The sequence below is a fragment of the Heteronotia binoei genome, chromosome 12 (assembly GCF_032191835.1).
Source record: "Heteronotia binoei isolate CCM8104 ecotype False Entrance Well chromosome 12, APGP_CSIRO_Hbin_v1, whole genome shotgun sequence".
Lineage (NCBI taxonomy): Eukaryota > Metazoa > Chordata > Lepidosauria > Squamata > Gekkonidae > Heteronotia > Heteronotia binoei.
This window is the reverse complement of record NC_083234.1, coordinates 79,353,622-79,372,762: the sequence shown is the minus strand read 5'-3', so window position 1 is coordinate 79,372,762 and position 19,141 is coordinate 79,353,622. Positions and strand designations below refer to the sequence as shown.

Genomic DNA, 19,141 nt, shown 5'->3' with positions numbered 1-19,141 from the left:
CAATAATAGAATCATTGAAATATTTATGAATGTCCAAGCGCAGCAAATCAAGGTTTCTGCGGCTAATTGGGCCATCCTCCTCATGAGCAGGAGCTGCAGGGGTATTAGGTTGGCTAGACTGGGAAACATCAGGGCTAAGCGCCATTTTGCAGGTGATCGGGGAGCACGTTATCGGGCCACCAGCCTGTGTCAAGCTCTCTGGAGAAAAGTAAGCTGGAACTGAGGCTTTTTTTGTTGAAATTTGTTTCTTCTTTTGTCGGGCAGCTTTCACCTTTGATTTAGATGACATTGGAGTCTGTGAAATTCAATTTACCAGCTAGCTGGGGAAGGAGGCTATCGGAGCTCTCTTACTTTGCGTCCGCCATCACTCTGCAACGCTCAATACTGCATGTTTTTAAAAAATACAATGGACATTAGTATTTATTTATTTATTTATTTATATTTAGACTTATATCCCGCCCTTCTCACCGAAGTGTCTCAGGGCGGCTTACAACATAATAATTTACACAGATTCAATTTAAAAGCATTTACAGATACAGTTTAAACCATAATTAATAAAACAAATAAAAATAAAACCAGCGGTCTGTATGTGCATTTTATTCCATTCAGAAAGTATCCTCATTGTCAGTTAGATGTTATAGGCCTGCCGGAAGAGGGCTGTCTTACAGGCCCTGCGGAACTGTCCTAGGTCCCGCAGGGCCCGCACCTCCTTCGGCAGCTGGTTCCACCAGTAAGGTGCCGTTATTGAGAAGGCCCGGTCCCTGGTGGATTTTAGACGGGCCTCCTTTGGCCCGGGGATTACCAGCAGGTTTTGTGAACCCGACCGTAGTACTCTCTGGGGAACGTGTGGGGAGAGACGGTCCCTAAGGTAGGCAGGTCCTAGGCCATATAGGGCTTTAAAGGTAATGACCAACACCTTGTACTGGACTCGGAATGTTACTGGCAGCCAGTGCAGGTCCCGGAGCCCCGACCGTATGTGCTCCTATCTTGGGAGCCCTAATAGCAGCCGGGCAGCGGCGTTCTGCACTAGCTGCAGTTTCCGGGTCCGGCACAAGGGTAGCCCCATGTAGAGGGCATTACAGTAGTCCAACCTCGAGGTGACCGTAGCATGAATCACTGTTGCTAGGTCGTCGCGCTCCAGGAAGGGGGCCAACTGCCTCGCCCGCCTAAGATGAAAGAAAGCGGACTTGGCAGTGGCTGCTATCTGAGCCTCCATCGTCAGTGAAGGCTCCAATAGTACCCCCAAGCTCTTGACCCTGCTCGACGCTATCAACGGCGCGCTGTCGAAAGCTGGCAGGGGGATTTCCCTTCCCGGGCCGTAGCGACCCAAGCAAAGGACCTCTGTCTTCGCCGGATTCAGCTTCAGTATATATGAATACCTTTGTAGTGTGGGGCTACTACATCATGTGGATACAAATACATAAGCAGTGTATCCAGTAGTTAATGAGCAATAATAATCATGCTGCAAGACAATTCCCAGAACCATCCCCAGGCTTCACTTGCCAGGACCCTCTTCCTGACAGTCATGGCTGTGCCAGAAGTCCTTGGATAGCGGAACTATAGGATCTTCGCGCACAGCTGTGTAAATAAAGAAACCGCTAAGAGACACCATAAATTTTAAACAAGACAGTGTAATGTAAAAGTCAGTGGTGTTCTGACAAAACTTGCACGTAGAACTGCTAATAGGAGCATTAACAGAAGACAGTTCGAAAGCAGTCTTTCTAATCACAGAGGAATGACAATATTCCAGTGTTTAGTTCATGGAACTAAAAGAAGCTCTTCCAAAGACGTCTGTTCTAGATATCAAGACGTTTCATCTATCTTTCTTCAGTTTGGAGGCTTATTTATCACTGGAACCCAATCTTTACAATACATTCACAGGAGACCAACAAAGTTCGGAACATGTCTGTAAGATTTCCAGGTTCTTTGGAAGGGCTTCTTTTAGTTCCATGAACTAAATACTGGAATATTGCAAGTTTTGTCAGAAGTCCTTGGATGGCATCTCCTGGATCGCATTTTGTGGCTTCCAAAAAATACCTCGGACAGCTGCTTTGGTATGAGATTTTTTTCTAACGTGTTGCTTCTCTAACTGCAGTTTCCACCTGTTGTGTCTTTCAGGGTGTTAATGGAGAAGAGGTCGAATGACAGCCGGAACTGTGGTCATCACAGGCGGAATATTAGCGACTGTCATCTTGCTTTGTATCATAGCTGTGCTCTGCTACTGTAGGCTTCAGGTACTTGGATCAAACAATGTGGGTGGCCCAAATCAGTTCATTCTTTCTTCCTTGGAAATGTGACACAGATTGTGATGCAGGCTCTGTGTGCAGACACAAGGGGACTTCAGGACATAGAGTGGCCCTTCAATGGCAACCAACTTGCCACCCCAAGTGGGATCTATTGGTGGGGCAAAATTCCTGAATATAAACAGGCCAATCAATTGAAAACGCGGTTATGAAATAAATGAACAGATGTAAAATTCAATCTCATTTATGATACTGTGCAGACAACTCTGTCGGTCACATGTCTGCCAGTACTCTTCTTGGAAGAGGACTAGCAAAATGCAGGGTGCTGAAAGCCCTTCCTGCTCAGGGAGAGCTTGTGTAAATCTGTGGCTTCTTTTGTGGATCAGGGGCTTGGCCGCATTTGTGGTGCTTGTGCAGAGCTCTAGACACAAAAAGGATATGGCAGTGCTGGGAAATGTGCTGAAAAGAGCAGCTCAAATGAGGAAGGACTTTGGAATGCCTTTTCCACACAAGTAGGCTAAAGAGGTGAGGGTGTCTCAGTTAGGGGAAAAATGATAGTTAAGAGAGGACAACTTGCAAATGAATTGTAAAATTATGCACTGAGTGGAGCAATGCTGATATATTGCCAGAGCATTGTAATGAGGTTTAGCAGCTTCCCTGAATGTCCAGCTTTCATTTAGAAACAGAAATTAAGTGCCTTGACCTGGGTGGCCCAGGTGAGCCTGATCTCTTCAGCTCTTGGAAGCTAAGCTGGGTCAACTCTGGCAAGTACTTGGATGGGGAGACCTGTCTGGGAATCTTGGATGGGAGACCTCTGGGAATACCGAAGGTGGGGCAGGCTTTACTCAGCCACCTCTTTGAATAGTCTCCAGGCCCCTAGTAGGGGTCAGTCCCCAGAGGTCGCCATGACTTCCAGGTGCACAGACAAACACACACACATGCAGCTATAAAATATTTTTTAAAATACATCCCCCCCCCCCCAAAAAAAAGCACCTTAAGTTTCTTCTCTCACAGAAAGACACCTTTTTCCTTCTATCTCTGTGAGGGAGGGGGATAGAGACTTAATTAAAAAAAGAAAAGAAAGCTGGGGGTTCAAAGTACCTGCCGAGCCTATTGACTATAGCACTCTAGCGATATATTGATATTTTGGTGCCATTAAAAAAAAGAATAAAACAAATCATTTGTATTCAGGAGAGCTTGTTTGCCTGGGGGTAATTGCTGGCCCCACCCTCTGCTGTTGCTGTGGCTGTTGATTTTTAACTTGCAAGGCTCATCCTTGCCAGAGGCTTGAGCCAAAGGGCTCTTGGCCTGTGGCTCTTAGCCTGGGGGTCTAGCTTAGGGGTTCTGTAGAAAGGTGGGTAGTTACTCAAAAGTAGTTTCAAGTGGCAGTTGGTAGTGAGATTTAAAGAGAAGTGAAGATAAAGAAAATTTTGAAATGGATTGCAGCAGTATGGCTGGTGAGGGAGCAGAGGCAGTGATGTGTAAAGACTGTGGGATGTTTGTATTTCTACCCGAGAGTAGCACGAATTACACTTGCAGCAAGTGTAAGTTAGTGGCCCTGCTGGAGGAAAAGATACAGGGACTGGAGACACGATTGTCCACACTGCAGTGTATAAAGGAAGATGAGGATTTTCTTGACAAAATGTATGAAGCGCTCTTGAAAGGACAAGAGGAGGGAGAGGGAACGGTATCTCAGCAATTAGAAGAGGACTCAACACAGGAGGAGGGTTCCTGGAAAAACGTAACCCGAAGGAGAAAGAAAATCAGGAGATGTTCTGAGCCCCTGCTGCTCAGCAATAGGTTCCAGGATCTCCCCACAGTAACTGATTCTGAGCCATTGGAACAAGGGCTACTTCCCCAGCCTCCACGAAGCTTGAAGAAAGTTTCTCAGGATCCTATGGATAAGAAGCCTGGAGCTTTTGCTCCCCAATATAGGAAGAGGAAGGTGGTGGTGATTGGAGACTCCTTGCTCAGAGGGGTGGAGCCCAAAGTGTGCCAGCCGGACTTGTCATCCCAAGAGGTCTGCTGACTGCCAGGTGCACGCATCCAGCACGTGACAGAAAGGATTGGAAGACTTTTCAAGCCCACGGATTACTATCCTTTCGTGCTGATCCATGTGGGAACGAACAATACTCCCCATCATAGCCCTGAACGTATTAGAAAAGACTATGTGGCTCTGGGTTAGAAGGTGAAGGAGCTGGGTGCACAGGTTGTGTTCTCATCAGTGCTTCCTGTTGAAGGCCATGGCTTAAAACGAGAAAGAAGAATTCTTCAAATAAACAACTGGCTACGTCAATAGTGTCATCAGGAAAGATTCGGATTTCTGGACCATGACTTACGCTTTCGAGATGGTGATCTTCTATCAGGAGATGGTTTGCACCTTACGGCGGTAGGGAAAAGGGTGTTTGGTAAAGCCTTGCTAACCTAATAAGGAGGGCTTTAAACTAAATTGTATGGGGGAGTGAGACAATAATTCAAAGCCTCGTATGATGCCAGAAACTGGGGATAAGAACATTAAAGATTTCCAAAGAGTGCTGCATATGCTAGGTAATGTTAACTTGCAGGCTTGTACGGAAACTAAACTCTCGGGATGCATAAAATGTGGATTCCGATGTCTCTACACTAATGCGCAGAGCATAGGAAACAAACAGGAGGAACTGGAAGTCCTAATAAAAGAAGGAGACTATGACATAATAGGCCTTACTGAAACTTGATGGGATGACACTCACAACTGGATTAGGATTCAGGGGTACAACTTATTTAAAAGGGACAGGCAAATGAGAAAGGGCGGAGGCGTAGCAGTATATGTGAAGGAGGTATATACTTGTGAGGAAATATGTGAATCTGAGCATGGCAGCTCAGTTGAGAGTCTCTGGGTAAAAATAAAAGGAATAAGAAATAACAGTGATATTATTGTGGGGGTCTGCTATAGACCACCAAGTAAGTCAGAGGACTTGGATGAGATACTACTACATCAGATTGCAGAGTTCTCCAAGAGAAGGGATACCATGATCATGGGAGATTTCAGTTACCTGGACATCTGTTGGAAGTTCAACTCTGCTAAAAATGAAAAGTCAAATAGATTCCTGACTTGTCTTGCTGACAACTTCCTTTTCCAGAAAGTGAAGAAGGAAACAAGGGGATCTGCTGTCTTGGATTTGATTCTCACCAACAAGGAAGAATTGATTGAAGAAGTGGAAATAGTGGGCACCCTGGGCAGTAGTGACCATGTGATTTTGGAATTTACAGTCTTAGGGAAGGGAAAAGCTATACGTAGTCAGACTTATAGGTTGGACTTCAGAAAGGCAAACTTTGATAAACTTAGAATTATGCTGAGTAAAAACCCATGGTCAGAGATACTTAGGAGGAAGGCGGTTCAGGAGGGGTGGAGTTTCTTAAAACCAAAATACTGAAAGCGCAATCCTATGAGAAGAAAAAATGGAAAAAGCCTAAAGAAGACGAAGTGGCTCCATAAACAGCTCTCTAAAGACTTGAGAAATAAAAGACTCTTAGGAATTGGAAGGAGGCCTTATAACCAAGGATGAATATAAACAAATCACCAGTGCTTGTAGAGAAAAAGTTAGGAAAGCTAAAGCTCAGTATGAGCTTAGGCTGGCCAAAGATGCTAAAAACAACAAAAAAGGGTTCTTTTCTTATGTTCAGAGTAAAAAAAAGAGCAAGGATATGATAGGCCCATTGTGAGGGCAAGAAAATGAAATTGTAACTGGTAATGAAGAGAGGGCGGAACTGCTCAATTCCTATTTTTCCTCAGTCTTCTCTTCTGAGGGAAACGGTGCTCAACATAGCAAAAACAGAACATATAAGGAGGGTATGAAGTTCCAACCTAGGATCAGCATAGGGGTAGTACATAAACACCTAGTTTCTTTAAATGAAACTAAGTCCTCAGGGCCAGATGAATTGCATCCAAGGGTTCTAAAAGAGCTTGCAGATGTAATTTCTGAGCCTCTGGCTATTATTTTTGAGAATACTTGGAGAACAGGAGAGGTGCCAGAAGATTGGAGGCGGGCGAATGTTGTCTCAATCTTCAAGAAGGGGAAAAAGGAGGATCTGGATAACTACAACCCATCAGCTTGACGTCTATACCTGGAAAAGTTTTAGAACAAATCATCAAGCAGTCGGTCCTGGAACATTTAGAAAGAATGGATGTGATTACTAAGAGACAGCATGGTTTTCCCCAAAACAAGTCATGTCAGACTAACCTGATCTCTTTTTTTGAGAAAGTGACTACCTTGCTGGATCAGGGAAATGCTGTAGACATTGTTTATTTTGATTTCAGTAAGGCTTTTGATAAAGTTCCACATACTATCCTTGTTGACAAGTTGGTAAAATGTGGTTTTGATCCTGTTACTGTTGAGTGGATCTGTAACTGATTGACAGATTCCACCCAAAGAGTGTTTGTGAATGGTTCCTCATCCTTTTGGAGAAGAGTGACAAGTGGACTGCCTCAAGGATCTGTCCTGGGACCTGTCTTGTTCAACATCTTTATTAATAATTTGGATGAAGGAATAGAGGGAATGCGTATTAAATTTGCAGATGATACGAAATTGGGAGGGGTTGCAAACACAGAAGAAGACAGAAACAGGATACAGGATGACCTTGACAGGCTGGAAAACTGGGCTAAAATCAATACAATGAATTTTAACAGGGAGAAATGTAAAGTTCTGCATTTAGGTAGGAAAAATCCAATGCATGGTTATAGAATGGGGGAGACTTGTCTTAGCAGTAGTATGTGCGAAAAGGATCTAGGGGTCTTAGTGGATCATATGCTGAACATGAGTCAACAGTGTGATGCGGTGGCTAAAAAAGTAGATGCGATTTTGGGATGTATCAACAGAAGTATAGTGTCCAGATCACGTGATGTGATGGTATCACTTTACTTTGCTCTGGTAAGACCTCACCTGGAGTACTGTGTTCAGTTTTGGGCACCACATTTTGAGAAGGATATAGACAAGCTGGAACGGGTCCAGAGGAGGGCAACGAAGATGGTGAGGGGTCTGGAGACCAAGTCCTATGAGGAAAAGTTGAAGGAGCTGGGCATGTTTAGCCTGGAGAAGAGGCGGCTGAGAGGTGATATGATCACCATCTTCAAGTACTTGAAGGGCTGTCATATAGAGAATGGTGTAGAAATGTTTTCTGTGGCCCCGGAAGGTAGGACCAGAACCACTGGGTTGAAATTAAATCAAAAGAGTTTCCAGCTCAACATTAGGAAGAACTTTCTGACCGTTAGAGTGATTCCGCAGTGGAACAGGCTTTCTCGGGAGGTGGTGGGCTCTCCTTCCTTGGAGGTTTTTTAACAGAGGCTAGATGGCTATCTGACAGCAATGAAGTTCCTGTGAATTTAGGGGGAAGTGTTTGTGAGTTTCCTGCATTGTGCAGGGGGTTGGAGTAGATGACCCTAGAGGTCCCTTCCAACTCTATGGTTCTACGATTCAGGGGTGAGGAGAAGAAGTAGTTTGACCACTTCAGTCCAATCTTCAGAAATTGTGCTGGATGTGGGTGGGAGCGGTTGGTACAAAGGAAACCACAGAGTATTATGTGCAAGGGAAAAGGCAATTCAAAATCAGCTTCCAGGAAAAGTTTGGGGTAAAAGTGGGCTTAAGAGAACTTGGGGGAAAGAGGGGGAGACAAAAACAACAAAGTGAAAACTAAAGGAACAACATGTGTGAAGAAATCAGGCTAAACCAAAGTGCTATGGGGCCAGAACAAAAACAACAAAAAAATGCATAAAAGCCCGTCTTCTCCCCAGATGTTTCTTTTCTTTTCCTTCCTCCACTTTGCCTTTTTACTTTCTCATTCCTGTTTTTGTTTGCTATTCTTGCATTCTTTTATTCTCTAACCACCCTGGGTTGCAATTCCTTTCAGCTTCCTTAAGCCCAGTATTTGGCATTCTCTCTGCCACCCCCACCCCCACCCCAGGAATGCCCTGCTGAAAGGAAGACACAAGATCTGCTTCTCTTAGGAAGACTGCAAAACCCCCAGTTTCGCCTTTGCCTTTTGGGTTGTCGGGACCCCTCAGCAGGGCTCTGATTCATAGTCGTGTTCGGGGATGTCTGCTGTGCTTTTGTGCTTGTGCTTGCTTTGCCAGTGTTTTAGGCTGCTTCGTAGACATCGTCAAAAGCAGAAATATAAATGGGGAATGAGAGAGGAGTGGGGGTGGCTCTTGATCCTTGTCTACTAAAGTTTTGGGTCTTTCCCCAGTATTATTGCTGCAAGAAGGATGAATCAGAAGAAGATGCAGATGAGCCGGACTTTGCTGTGGATTCCCACATCCCTCCGCTCCATTGCAATCGCAATGTGGCACTGACGAATGGTCCTTCTTTGTACCATTCCTCCCCCTACAAGAAGCCCTCCCAGTGCCGGACGGTCTGTCCCAACTGCTCCCATTTTGAGCCCCCCACGTTCTTCCTGCAAGAGCCAGAAGAGGAAGTCCGCAATGGAGGGGACCGCATCAACTACAAGGCCATCAGCCAGGAAGACCTGGAGCTGCCTGTCAACGTCAGCGGCCTGCAGGCCCTGAACCCCAACCGTCTCGTGGCCATGCGAGAGGCCTTCTCCCGCAGCCGCAGCATCAGCACTGATGTCTGACGCCCAGCGCCCAGCTCCTGCAGCTGCCCACAGGGCAGGGGGTCTTTTTCTACCTTCAGGCAGCTTTTAAAAACAACATCGCTCTTTTTCATGAAGAAAATCTGTGGGGAGTCTTTTGAACCGATGAATGTATTTATATGTTATTACATATAGCTCTATGTACTAACTAATAAAGGATCTCTGAAAGGGAGGGGGAGGGGGAGAGGGCCCAGAATGCCAGTAGGGGGTGGGGGGACGTGTAGGTTTTCTAAAGCTAAGCATTGGGACTGATTTTTTTTTTTAATATATATCTAAAGCGGAGATTTTGTACTGGGCCTCCTTTTGTACACAAAGCCCATCATCCCCCTCGGAGTCAGTGGGAAGACCAAGCATGCCTGCTTGGGAGAGAGGGCAAATGGGGGGGGGGGCACGCCCTCAGCTGCCATTGCACTCCACCTTTCCCTCCCTTGTCCCCAGATCTCTTGTGTGAGAAGAGCAAGCTCCCAGCTGGACTCCTCTTGCAAAGGGCCCCTCCCGTCTCAATGTCCTTGATTGAGCCCCGCAGGAGAGGAGTTGGGAGGGGGGGAGGGAGGGGGGAGGGTCCAGTCACCCGGCAGGTGCCAGCTGAGCTCCCAGGAGAGGTGGCCCCACAGCCCTGGTGGGCTTGGCTCTTGCTGCCCCCAATGTTTAGCCACATCCGTTTCGCATTGTCTGTTCCCATCTGTAATGAAACTGATCATTTGCTTTACTGTGTTAAGTCTGGCTTGTGGGAGGCCACGTGCTTTACCTGAGTACATGGCACTTTACATAAGCCCCTCCCTACCCCCCAAAATCTTACCTCTACTAAAATTTATTATATTTTATTGTGTTTACTTATAACATTTGTTAGCTCCCTTTCTTCCTTACGGAGCTCAAGGCGGCTTACAGCACAGAGAGAACAATACCTTAAAAATATGCCCGCACACTGGCCGCTGACTGAAGGGGTCTTTTTTGTTGTTTAACTGTAGGTGTTTTAGTTCAGGGGTCCCCAACCCCAGGGCCGCGGACAGGTACTGGTCTGCGGCCTGTTAGCAACCGGGCTGCAGAGTGAGGCAGAGACCTTCACCTGCTCCTCATTTAAAGACCCCCATGGGGGGGCAGGGATGGGGGGTGGGCATGGGGGCAGCAAAAAACCCAGCACCCCCACCGGTACGTGGAAAAATTGTCTTCCACAAAACCGATCCCTGATGCCAAAAAGGTTGGGGGTCACTTTTTAATGACTGAGGAGTTGGTGACATTTGCATGTGAGTGGGGAAAGGCTGAGTGGCTGCCCAGCTGGGGTCCCTGGGCCCCTGCCTCTCCAAAGGGAACACCAGCTGGCGGCACTTTTTCATGTGGCCATTGTCACACACATAAACACATGAGAATAAAAGAAAACAAAAGAGCCAACCATTTACAACATGGTAAAAATATTGTCGTACATTGTCAAGATATTTCCAATGTATAGTGCTTTACAAATATTGCCCATTTTCAATTGATTTGTTATTCTGTATTTACTATTGAAGAGGAAGTACTACTGACCAAATTAATGCAGATGCTGAAGCCCTTCTGTGCCAGTCCATTCCCCCCTTACATTTATGTATCCCCCCCCCCCCCATAAGTATACTTATATGGGCTGCTGCAATGAATTCCAACATAATTTCTGAATCTTCCACATGGATTCTGGTTTTTTTTTAGCTGCGCTAGCATAACCACTGTAGGATTCATCAGAAGATTATATCCTGCCATGTCCTTGATTAGTGTCAAACTGCTTTCCAATATTTTTCTATTGCCAAAACATATGTAGGAAGTCTGCTCCATGAACATCCATCCAGAACAGGATTCTATGCACAGCCCCAGTTAGATGGTGTCGGGTACCACTGGAACCTGGGATTTGTAATAGTTCTTCCTTAGATCTTCTGGAATCAAACTGGAGAAATCCATTCCCAGTCTTCAGCTGGTGTAACTACACTCAGAGTTCCATCCATATTTTCAAAAAATTGACAGGTTCCTTTCCAGTCACAACTAAAAATCTGTAAAACATACCAATCAGCCCTTTTATAACATCACTAGACACAGTTTTTAGCAATCTTTGCCTTAAAAAACAATGTTTTTTTTAAGTGTTACCAATTAATTGCGGATGCCTTTTGGGGCAATCCAAAGGGTTTTCAATGGATTACTTTTGTTCAGTTGGCATTTTGCTTGCGGCCCTAATTCTGGCGTAAGTCAAATGTGGGTCTGCTGACAGGGCTGCTGCCCCTCCTGCCAGCACTCGGCTCCTTTCCAGGGCTGCCTCCGTCTTTCCCCATCATCTCCTACCACAGGTTTGATCAGCTGCCGCCCACCAGAAATACACGCAGATGGTGATCAGCACCCCTCTTGAGGAGGCCGCTGGCCCAGAATGCTTCTCAGAACAAAAGCAGAAAAGAAAACCGATGCTCTGATGCTAATTATTAGTCCATAGTAAAGGTCAGAGTGCGAACTATTACTCTGCTGATCCTGTAAAAGACACCTGTGTGTGGCAGCAGGCTTCCTGGCATAGAGCCCTTCCCCCTCCTTTGCTGGTTTGGGATCTATGCATTGGGCAGAGTAACCAGGCTGGAAATCAGGAAAGAGAGGATTTGGATCAAAAGGAGTAACACTGAGAATAATGTCATATCATTTGGGTTGATTGGGGACTTCTCAAATGAGCTCATTGTGCAAATTGTGCCACTTCTGGCCAATGAAACTTTCAATCTGGCCTTTGGATTGTTAACCATTTGTCAGGAACATTCATCGATTCCTCACTAGCAGTTGCTCCGCCTCCGGGCTTCTGCCTTCCCCAGCTCAAGCGATCGATTCCCCAATGTCATGGGAAACTGGGCGCATTTTGACCTGCAGCTCCCTCAAGTTTTCCTCGCAGCTTCTGAATCTCTAAAAAACAAGACCAGGAAGCTGCAGGGGAAACTGGAGGGAGCCGTGGGTCAAAATGTGCCCACACAGCAACTGGTGGGGAATCAGTCGCTTGAGCTGGGGCTGGAGGAACTGCTCGTGAGGAATCTGTCATTGTCTCCTTGGACCGCACCAGCAGCTACTGAGCCAAATGCTCCCGTCCAATTGTCAAAGCAGCTCAAGGGCAGTAGAAGGGAAGGGCACAGGGGCACTACTCAGTTGTGATAGCTCTGCGTTTGATGCTGGCTCTTACGTCCATCACAGGCCCAGGTGTGGCCTTCAGGCTTAACAGGGGGTTACCCTGGGCAGCACATATGGGCCATACTGGAGCTAGAAGAAGCATCCTTTTCAGCATCAGAGAGTCACCTGGCGGTTGCCGGGGCAGAGCTGAAGGAGGAGAAAGTGCCACCATAACAGTGATGAATGCTGTCCAAAGAGATGGCACAGCATTGTGGCCATTGGTTCTAGGAAAAAAGCCCACAGACATAAATGTTCACAGGAAAAAAGCCCACATAGAAAGAAGCCCCCATGGGAAAATATGTAAAGCATCATAGATGTTTATAATTGTGGATAACTATTAATAATATTTTGTTATTTTAGGATTAAAATAAAATTAAAATATGTCATATTCACATGCAACAAAAAGTGACCATTTTGTTATTTTTTATATTATTTTAGGATTAAAATATGTCATATTCACATGCAACAAGAAGTGACTATTTTGTTATCAATGAACTTTATTAAGAAGGAAAAACAATAATAACAGAAATTAAACACTATGTAGAAATATATTTAAATAAAATTAAATACTTTAACTTTATTAAGTTACGATTTGTCAAACTTTTTAATGTTAATACATTGTGGTACACTCAGTGACCATGACAAAAGACTATCTAACCCTAATAGTAAAAGCAACAATTATTTAACAACAACAATAACTCAGATATAATTCTTCATTGCAAATTAGCCAATCTCTTTAAGCAACTAAGTTTATCTTCCACCTGCTCATATTGCTGCACAGAAGTCATGTAGTGCCTCATGTTTCCTCTTTTTCACCTCTCGGTGACCTCCCTGTGCATTAACCAACGTTAGTTTGCTACAAGCGAGGTCCCTCTGCAGGCTATCAAATAGAGACCACACACTGGGATGACTGCAATGGAAAAAAGAATTAAGAGCATTGTGAAATCCCTCACAACAGTTTATAGTCTTTGGTGACCGTTCAAGGGCTGCATGATGATGATTCCATATTCTTACAGGAAACTGAGGATCTCTAGCTGCTGAACCCCCAATACATGTTGAAAAGAAGTACATGAGCACTGCATTGTAGCTGACTTCATCTGGAAATGTGGCAAGCTCATCAAAAACAGTTCTCACATTATTGATTGGGACAAAGGCTAATGCAGCAAGAGATTTCAGTGTAAAACCCCATGAACAGAAACAAAAGACTAAAAGATATGGCGCTGACACATGAGCCCCTCAGGTCAGAAGGTGCCCAATATGCTACCGGGGAAGAGCATTCAAGTAACCACAGAAAGAGTGAAGTGGCTGGGCCAAAGCTGAAAGGACGCTTAGCTGTGGATGTGTCTGATGGTGAAAGAACAGTCCGATGCTGCAAAGAACATGGAATGTAAGATCTAATGCATCGGAACGTGGAATGTAAGATCTATGAATCAAGGTAAGCTGGATGTAGTCAAACAAGAGATGGCAAGAATGAACATTGACATCTTGGGAATCAGTGAACTAAAATGGACAGGAATGGGTGAATTTAACTCAGAGGATCATTACATCTATTATTGTGGTCAAGAGTCCCGTAGAAATGGTGTTGCCTTTATAGTTAACAAGAGAGTGAGGAAGGCAGTAATGGGATACAATCTCAAGAATGACAGAATGATCTTGGTCCGTATCCAAGGCAAACCATTCAATATCACAGTAATCCAAGTATATGCCCCAACCACTGATGCAGAAGAGGCTGAAGTGGACCAGTTCTATGAAGATCTACAACACTTTCTAGAACTAACACCAAAAAAAAGATGTCCTCCTCATCATAGGGGACTGGAATGCCAAAGTTAGAAGTGAAAAGGTGACCGGAACAACTGACAAGTTTGGCCTTGGAGAACAAAATTAAGCTGGGCAAAGGCTAATAGAATTTTGTCAAGAGAACAAACTGGTCATAGCGAACACCCTCTTCCAACCTAAAAGACGACTCTACACATGGACATCACCTGATGGGCAATACAGAAATCAGATTGATAATATACTCTGCAGTCAAAGGTGGAGAAGCTCCTTACAGTCAGCAAAAACAAGACCTGGAGCTGACTGCGGCTCAGATCATGAGCTACTCATCGCAAAATTCAGGCTTAAACTGAAGAAAACTGGGGAAGCCATTAGGCCATTCAAGTTTGACCTTGATCACATCCCTTATGAATATAAAGTGGAGGTGAAAAATAGGTTAAGGAACTAGAGTTGATAGACAGAGTGCCTGAAGAACTATGGATGGAAGTTCGTGACATTGTACAGAAGGGAGCAATCAAAACCATCCCAAAGAAAAGCAAGAAAGCAAAGTGGCTGTCTGATGAGGCTTTACAAATAGCTGAGGAAAGAAGGAAAACGAAAGGCAAAGGTGAAAAGGAAAGATTCACCCAACTGAATGCAGATTTCCAGAGAACAGCAAGGAGAGATAAGGAGGCCTTCCTGAAGGAACAATGCAAAGCAATAGAGGAAAATAATAGAATGGGAAGGACAAGAGATCTATTCAAGAAAATTGGAGAAATCAAGGGTACGTTTCGTGCAAAGATGGCCATGATAAAGGACAAAAATGGTAGGGACCTAACAGAAGCAGAAGAGATCAGAAAGAGATGGCAAGAATACACAGAAGAATTATACAAGAAGGATCGCAATGTCCCGGACAACCATGACAATGAAATTGATGACCTTTAGCCAGACATCCCAGAGCGTGAAGTCAAACGGGCTTTAGAAACCATTACTAACAACAAAGCGAGTGGAGATAATGGTATCCCAGTTGAGCTATTCAAAGTCCTAAAAGATGACGCTGTTAAAGTTATGCACACATTATGTCAGCAAATTTGGAAAACACAACAGTGGCCACAGGACTGGAAGAGATCAGTTTATATTCCAATCCCAAAGAAGGGTAATGCCAAGGAAAGTTCAAACTATCGCACCATTGCACTCATTTCACATGCCAGCAAGGTCATGTTAAAGATCCTACAAGCTAGGCTTCAACAGTATGTAGATCGGGAACTACCAGAAGTTCAAGCTGGGTTTCGGAGAGGTAGAGGGAACTAGAGATCAAATTGCCAACATTCGATGGATTATGGAGAAAGCACGAGAGTATCAGAAAAACGTCTATTTCTGCTTCATTGACTATGCTAAAGCCTTTGGTTATGTGGATCACAACAAACTGTGGCAAGTTCTTAAAGAGATGGGAGTACCAGACCACCTCACATGTCTCCTGAGAAACCTGTATAAGGGTCAAGAAGCAACAGTCAGAACGGGATATGGAACAACTGATTGGTTTAGAATAGGAAAAGGAGTTCAACAAGGATGTATATTGTCACCTTGCTTATTTAATTTATATGCAGAGTACATCATGTGAAATGCTGGCCTGGATGAAGCACAAGCCGGAATTAAGATTGCTGGGAAAAACATCAACAACCTCAGATATGCAGATGACACTGCTCTAATGGCAGAAAGTGAGGAGGACCTAAAGAACCTCTTGTTGAGGATGAAAGAGGAGAGCACAAAAGTAGGCTTGAAACTCAACATCAAAAAAACTAAGATCATGGCATCTGGCCCCATCACACCTTGGCAAATAGAACGGGAAGACAGCAGTGACAGACTTCACATTTCTGGGATCCAAGATCACTGCAAATGGTGACTGTAGCCATGAAATTAAAAGACGTTTGCTCTTTGGGAGGACAGCTATGGCGAACCTGGGCAGTATAATAAAAAGTAGAGACATCACCCTGGCAACAAAAGTCCGTGTAGTCAAAGTGATAGTATTCCCAGTAGTAATGTATGGCTGTGAGAGCTGGACCATAAGGAAGGCTGAGCGCAGAAGAATAGATGCTTTTGAGATGTGGTGCTGGAGAAGACTCTTGAGAATCCTTTGGACTGCAAGAAGATCAAATCAGTCAGTCCTAAGGGAAATCAACCCAGACTGTTCCCTGGAAGGTCAGATGCTAAAGCTGAAGCTCAAATACTTTGGCCACCAAATGAGAAGGAAAGACAGAAGGCAAAAGAAGAAGGGGACGGCAAAAGATGAGATGGCTGGACAGTGTTACTGATGTAACAAACATGAATTTGAGCAGACTTTGGAGGATGGTGGAAGACAGGAGGGCCTGGCGTGACTTTGTCCATGTGGTTGCAAAGAGTCGGACTCGACTGTGCGACTGAACAACAACAAATTAGTTTCATATTCAGTCTTCTAGCCAACACTGTTGATTTTCCTAATGAGACTCTGACACAGGTGAAAATAACGCCCTTTGACCTCAGCATGTGGAAAGGCAATCCTCACTGCGTTCATACAAGTCTTCTCAAAATCCACTAAAACCTTTTGAGGTGACAGATCTGGAATCAATAGCTTCATTATTTCAAACATATTATAGGTGTCCATGTTCTTTTTTTTGAAGTAAAATTTAAATACATGGTGGATATGAATTACCCACCTTGGCAAGCCATGTGTACAGCTGGTAAAACATATTTGGCACTTTATCAAAGGTGCCACCTCCATAGATGGTATCTTTGTTTAATTCAATCATAATATCTCTTACCTAAAACCAGAATTCTGTCTGGATTTTTCCACACCAGAATCGTGAAGTATCAGTTGCCTATACTTTTCAGGAACGTCAAAATGTATGGTTTTGGGGTTAGGCAAATTACTGCCTGCTCTGTGATAGTTTCTCTTTCTTAAATAGCAGCCCTGAGCAGGGCTGACTCTGGCAAGTATCTGGAAGGAAGAAATCAATAAACATAGTTGGAATTAATTAAAAAATGGTATAATGGAGAATTGATCCATTGGGGGGGGGGCTGTTTTTTGAGGTAGATGTACCAAATTTGCAGCATAGTATCCAGTGCCTCTCCCCAAAATACCCTCCAAGTTTGAAAAGGATTGGACCAGGGGGTCCAATTCTAGGAGCCCCAAACGAAGGTATCCTTCATTATTTCCTATGGAGGGAAGGCATTTAAAAGGTGTGCAGTCCCTTTAGATGTGATGGCCAGAACTCCCTTTGGAATTCAGTTGTGCTTGTCACAACCGTGCTCCTGGCTCCACCCCCAAAGTCCCCAGATATTTCTTGGATTGGACTTGGCAACCCTATTCCATGTGGACTTCTTTCAGTATGGGCTTTTCCCCGTGTGGGCTTCTTTCCACGTGAGTTTATTTCCATGTGGGCTTTTTTTCTGTGAGCATTTACGTCTGCGGGGTTTTTTCTTTGGACTTTATTCTGGTTACCATGGCCATCATTATGATGAAGTAATTGTATTCAGAATAAATTTCTGTAAGATTCTGCCAGTGGGTTGCTAACCATTGGACTGCTTCATCAAAAACAATGCCCAGGGTGGCAACGTTCAGTGTTACATGGACCAAACCATCTGGCTCTCACAGCCCTCAGGCAGCCTTTCTTCTCTAAGAGTTTGACCACAGGACCGGGTTGTTGCCTTCCAGTTAAAATGGGATCTCCTCATCCCTTCAACCAAGCCAGGCGATGTTGACGAAGGAAGGAAGGGGCATACAAAGAACCCGTTCCTACTTCTTTCTTGTATGATTTGTGGACTCACTTGCCACTCAAAGGTGGCTGCCCATTCAGGTGGGGGGCTTGGAGAGAAGGTGTTGCACGTATCGTGCAGGGGAAGGGGAAGCGATGCTTTTAAGACTGTGAAAGGCCTTCTGCAGCCTTGACTAGAAACATCAACCTCAACTCAATCATTGGACATTGTTTTCACAGACAAGTTGATTCATTTACAGCTTGATAGCTTAAATACCGGCATTTCTCAGGCTGGAGGGGTGATTATTTTTTCCTCTTTCCGTTCATCATTAATTTCAGTATCTTACCTGGGTTGTGTCCAATTTGGAGGCACACAGTTCAGGGAAAAAAGTGTGCCCAGTTTCTGTTGCTGTGTTTCGCTGGGGATTGGTGTTCAGTCTTTGACGTGATCTGATGTAACAGCAGCCGCTTCTGCAGAATTCTGGGTCAATTTTGTACAATTCTTAAAATTTGCATTTGTTTCAACTGCATTTCAAAGAAATCTTTTGGATTTGTTGCATTTAATATGTGACTGTGTTTAATCTTCCTACTTTTCTTTTTTTCTAGTATGTATTTTAAATTCCATCTCATGACTTGACCTTCACATGTGGTAAACTTGTACAGGACTTACAAACTCTGAGAACAAAAATAAACAAATGATAAACTTTTATCTTTGCCTTTATTAGTGGCATCAGCAAGTCAGGGATTCTGCAGAAGGCCAAAAAAGCCACCCAAGGTGCAAAACTCAAGTACTTCAGTATTTCAACTTCCTTTTTTTGAGGCAGTTTGAGAGGTTTCCTTTATTAGTTCATTTCACTCTCTTCCATTCTCTTTCTGTTTTTGTTCTCACAACAACTTTTTGGGATAGGCTAGGCTGCAAGAGAGTTGTTACTGGCACCAAATGACGCACTGCCATTCTTGGCACAGTGAGGATTTGAACCTGGGTCTCTGCTTACAGTCCAACTGCTGCCCTGCAAAAGAAGAGCTTTTGCCCACTCCCTTCTTTTCAAGGCAGTTCTAGTGGATGGTCTTGTGGATTTGAACAGCCTTTGTTGGATCCATCTAAGCCCGGAATGGCCAAACTGTGGCTCAGGAGCCACATATGGCTCTTTCACACACATTGTTGTGGCTCTTGAGGCCCCCACCACCCCATTGGTCTGCTTGGAGAATGCATTTAGAGCTAAAGTTGCTTTCTTTCCACCTCTCCCTTCCCCCATCTATTTGTGGCTCTCAAACATCTGACATTCATCTCTTGTGGCTCTCAAACATCTAAAGTTTATTTTATGTGGCTCTTGCATTAAGCAAGTTTGGCCACCCTTGATCTAAGCCCTTGTTCGGTTTCTAATGAAGAGCAGGCAGATGCCTTGGGGAGTTCCTACAGAAGACCTGGATATTTATTTATTTAATTCCACTTTTATCCCGCCCTCCCCACCGAGGCGGGCTCAGGGCGGCTCACACAGACATGCATGTGCATGATTCCACATAATAGTACAGCATTAAAACCATAAAACAGAGAGTAAAATAGACATAAAATACATTTTTTTAAAAAAAATTCAGTGCCATGATCTTACATTTTCCAATTTTGTAATTCTCTGTATAGCA

At 44.4% G+C, this 19,141-nt stretch overlaps 1 protein-coding gene across 2 annotated transcripts; it reads left to right on the top strand.

Annotated features, from left to right (window-relative positions):
- Positions 1–2,111: 2,111 nt before the first annotated feature.
- FAM163B (family with sequence similarity 163 member B) lies at positions 2,112–9,043 on the top strand. 2 transcript variants are annotated; one of them, XM_060250913.1, is made up of 2 exons: positions 2,112–2,234; positions 8,463–9,041. In XM_060250913.1, the coding sequence occupies exons 1-2, from the start codon at positions 2,142–2,144 to the stop codon at positions 8,847–8,849; spliced, it is 480 nt and encodes a 159-aa protein (XP_060106896.1). In that variant the 5' UTR covers positions 2,112–2,141; the 3' UTR covers positions 8,850–9,041. The 2 variants fall into 2 exon arrangements, with proteins under 2 accessions (XP_060106896.1, XP_060106895.1); XM_060250912.1 differs by having other exon boundaries at positions 2,119–2,252; positions 8,463–9,043.
- The last annotated feature ends 10,098 nt before the right edge of the window (positions 9,044–19,141 follow it).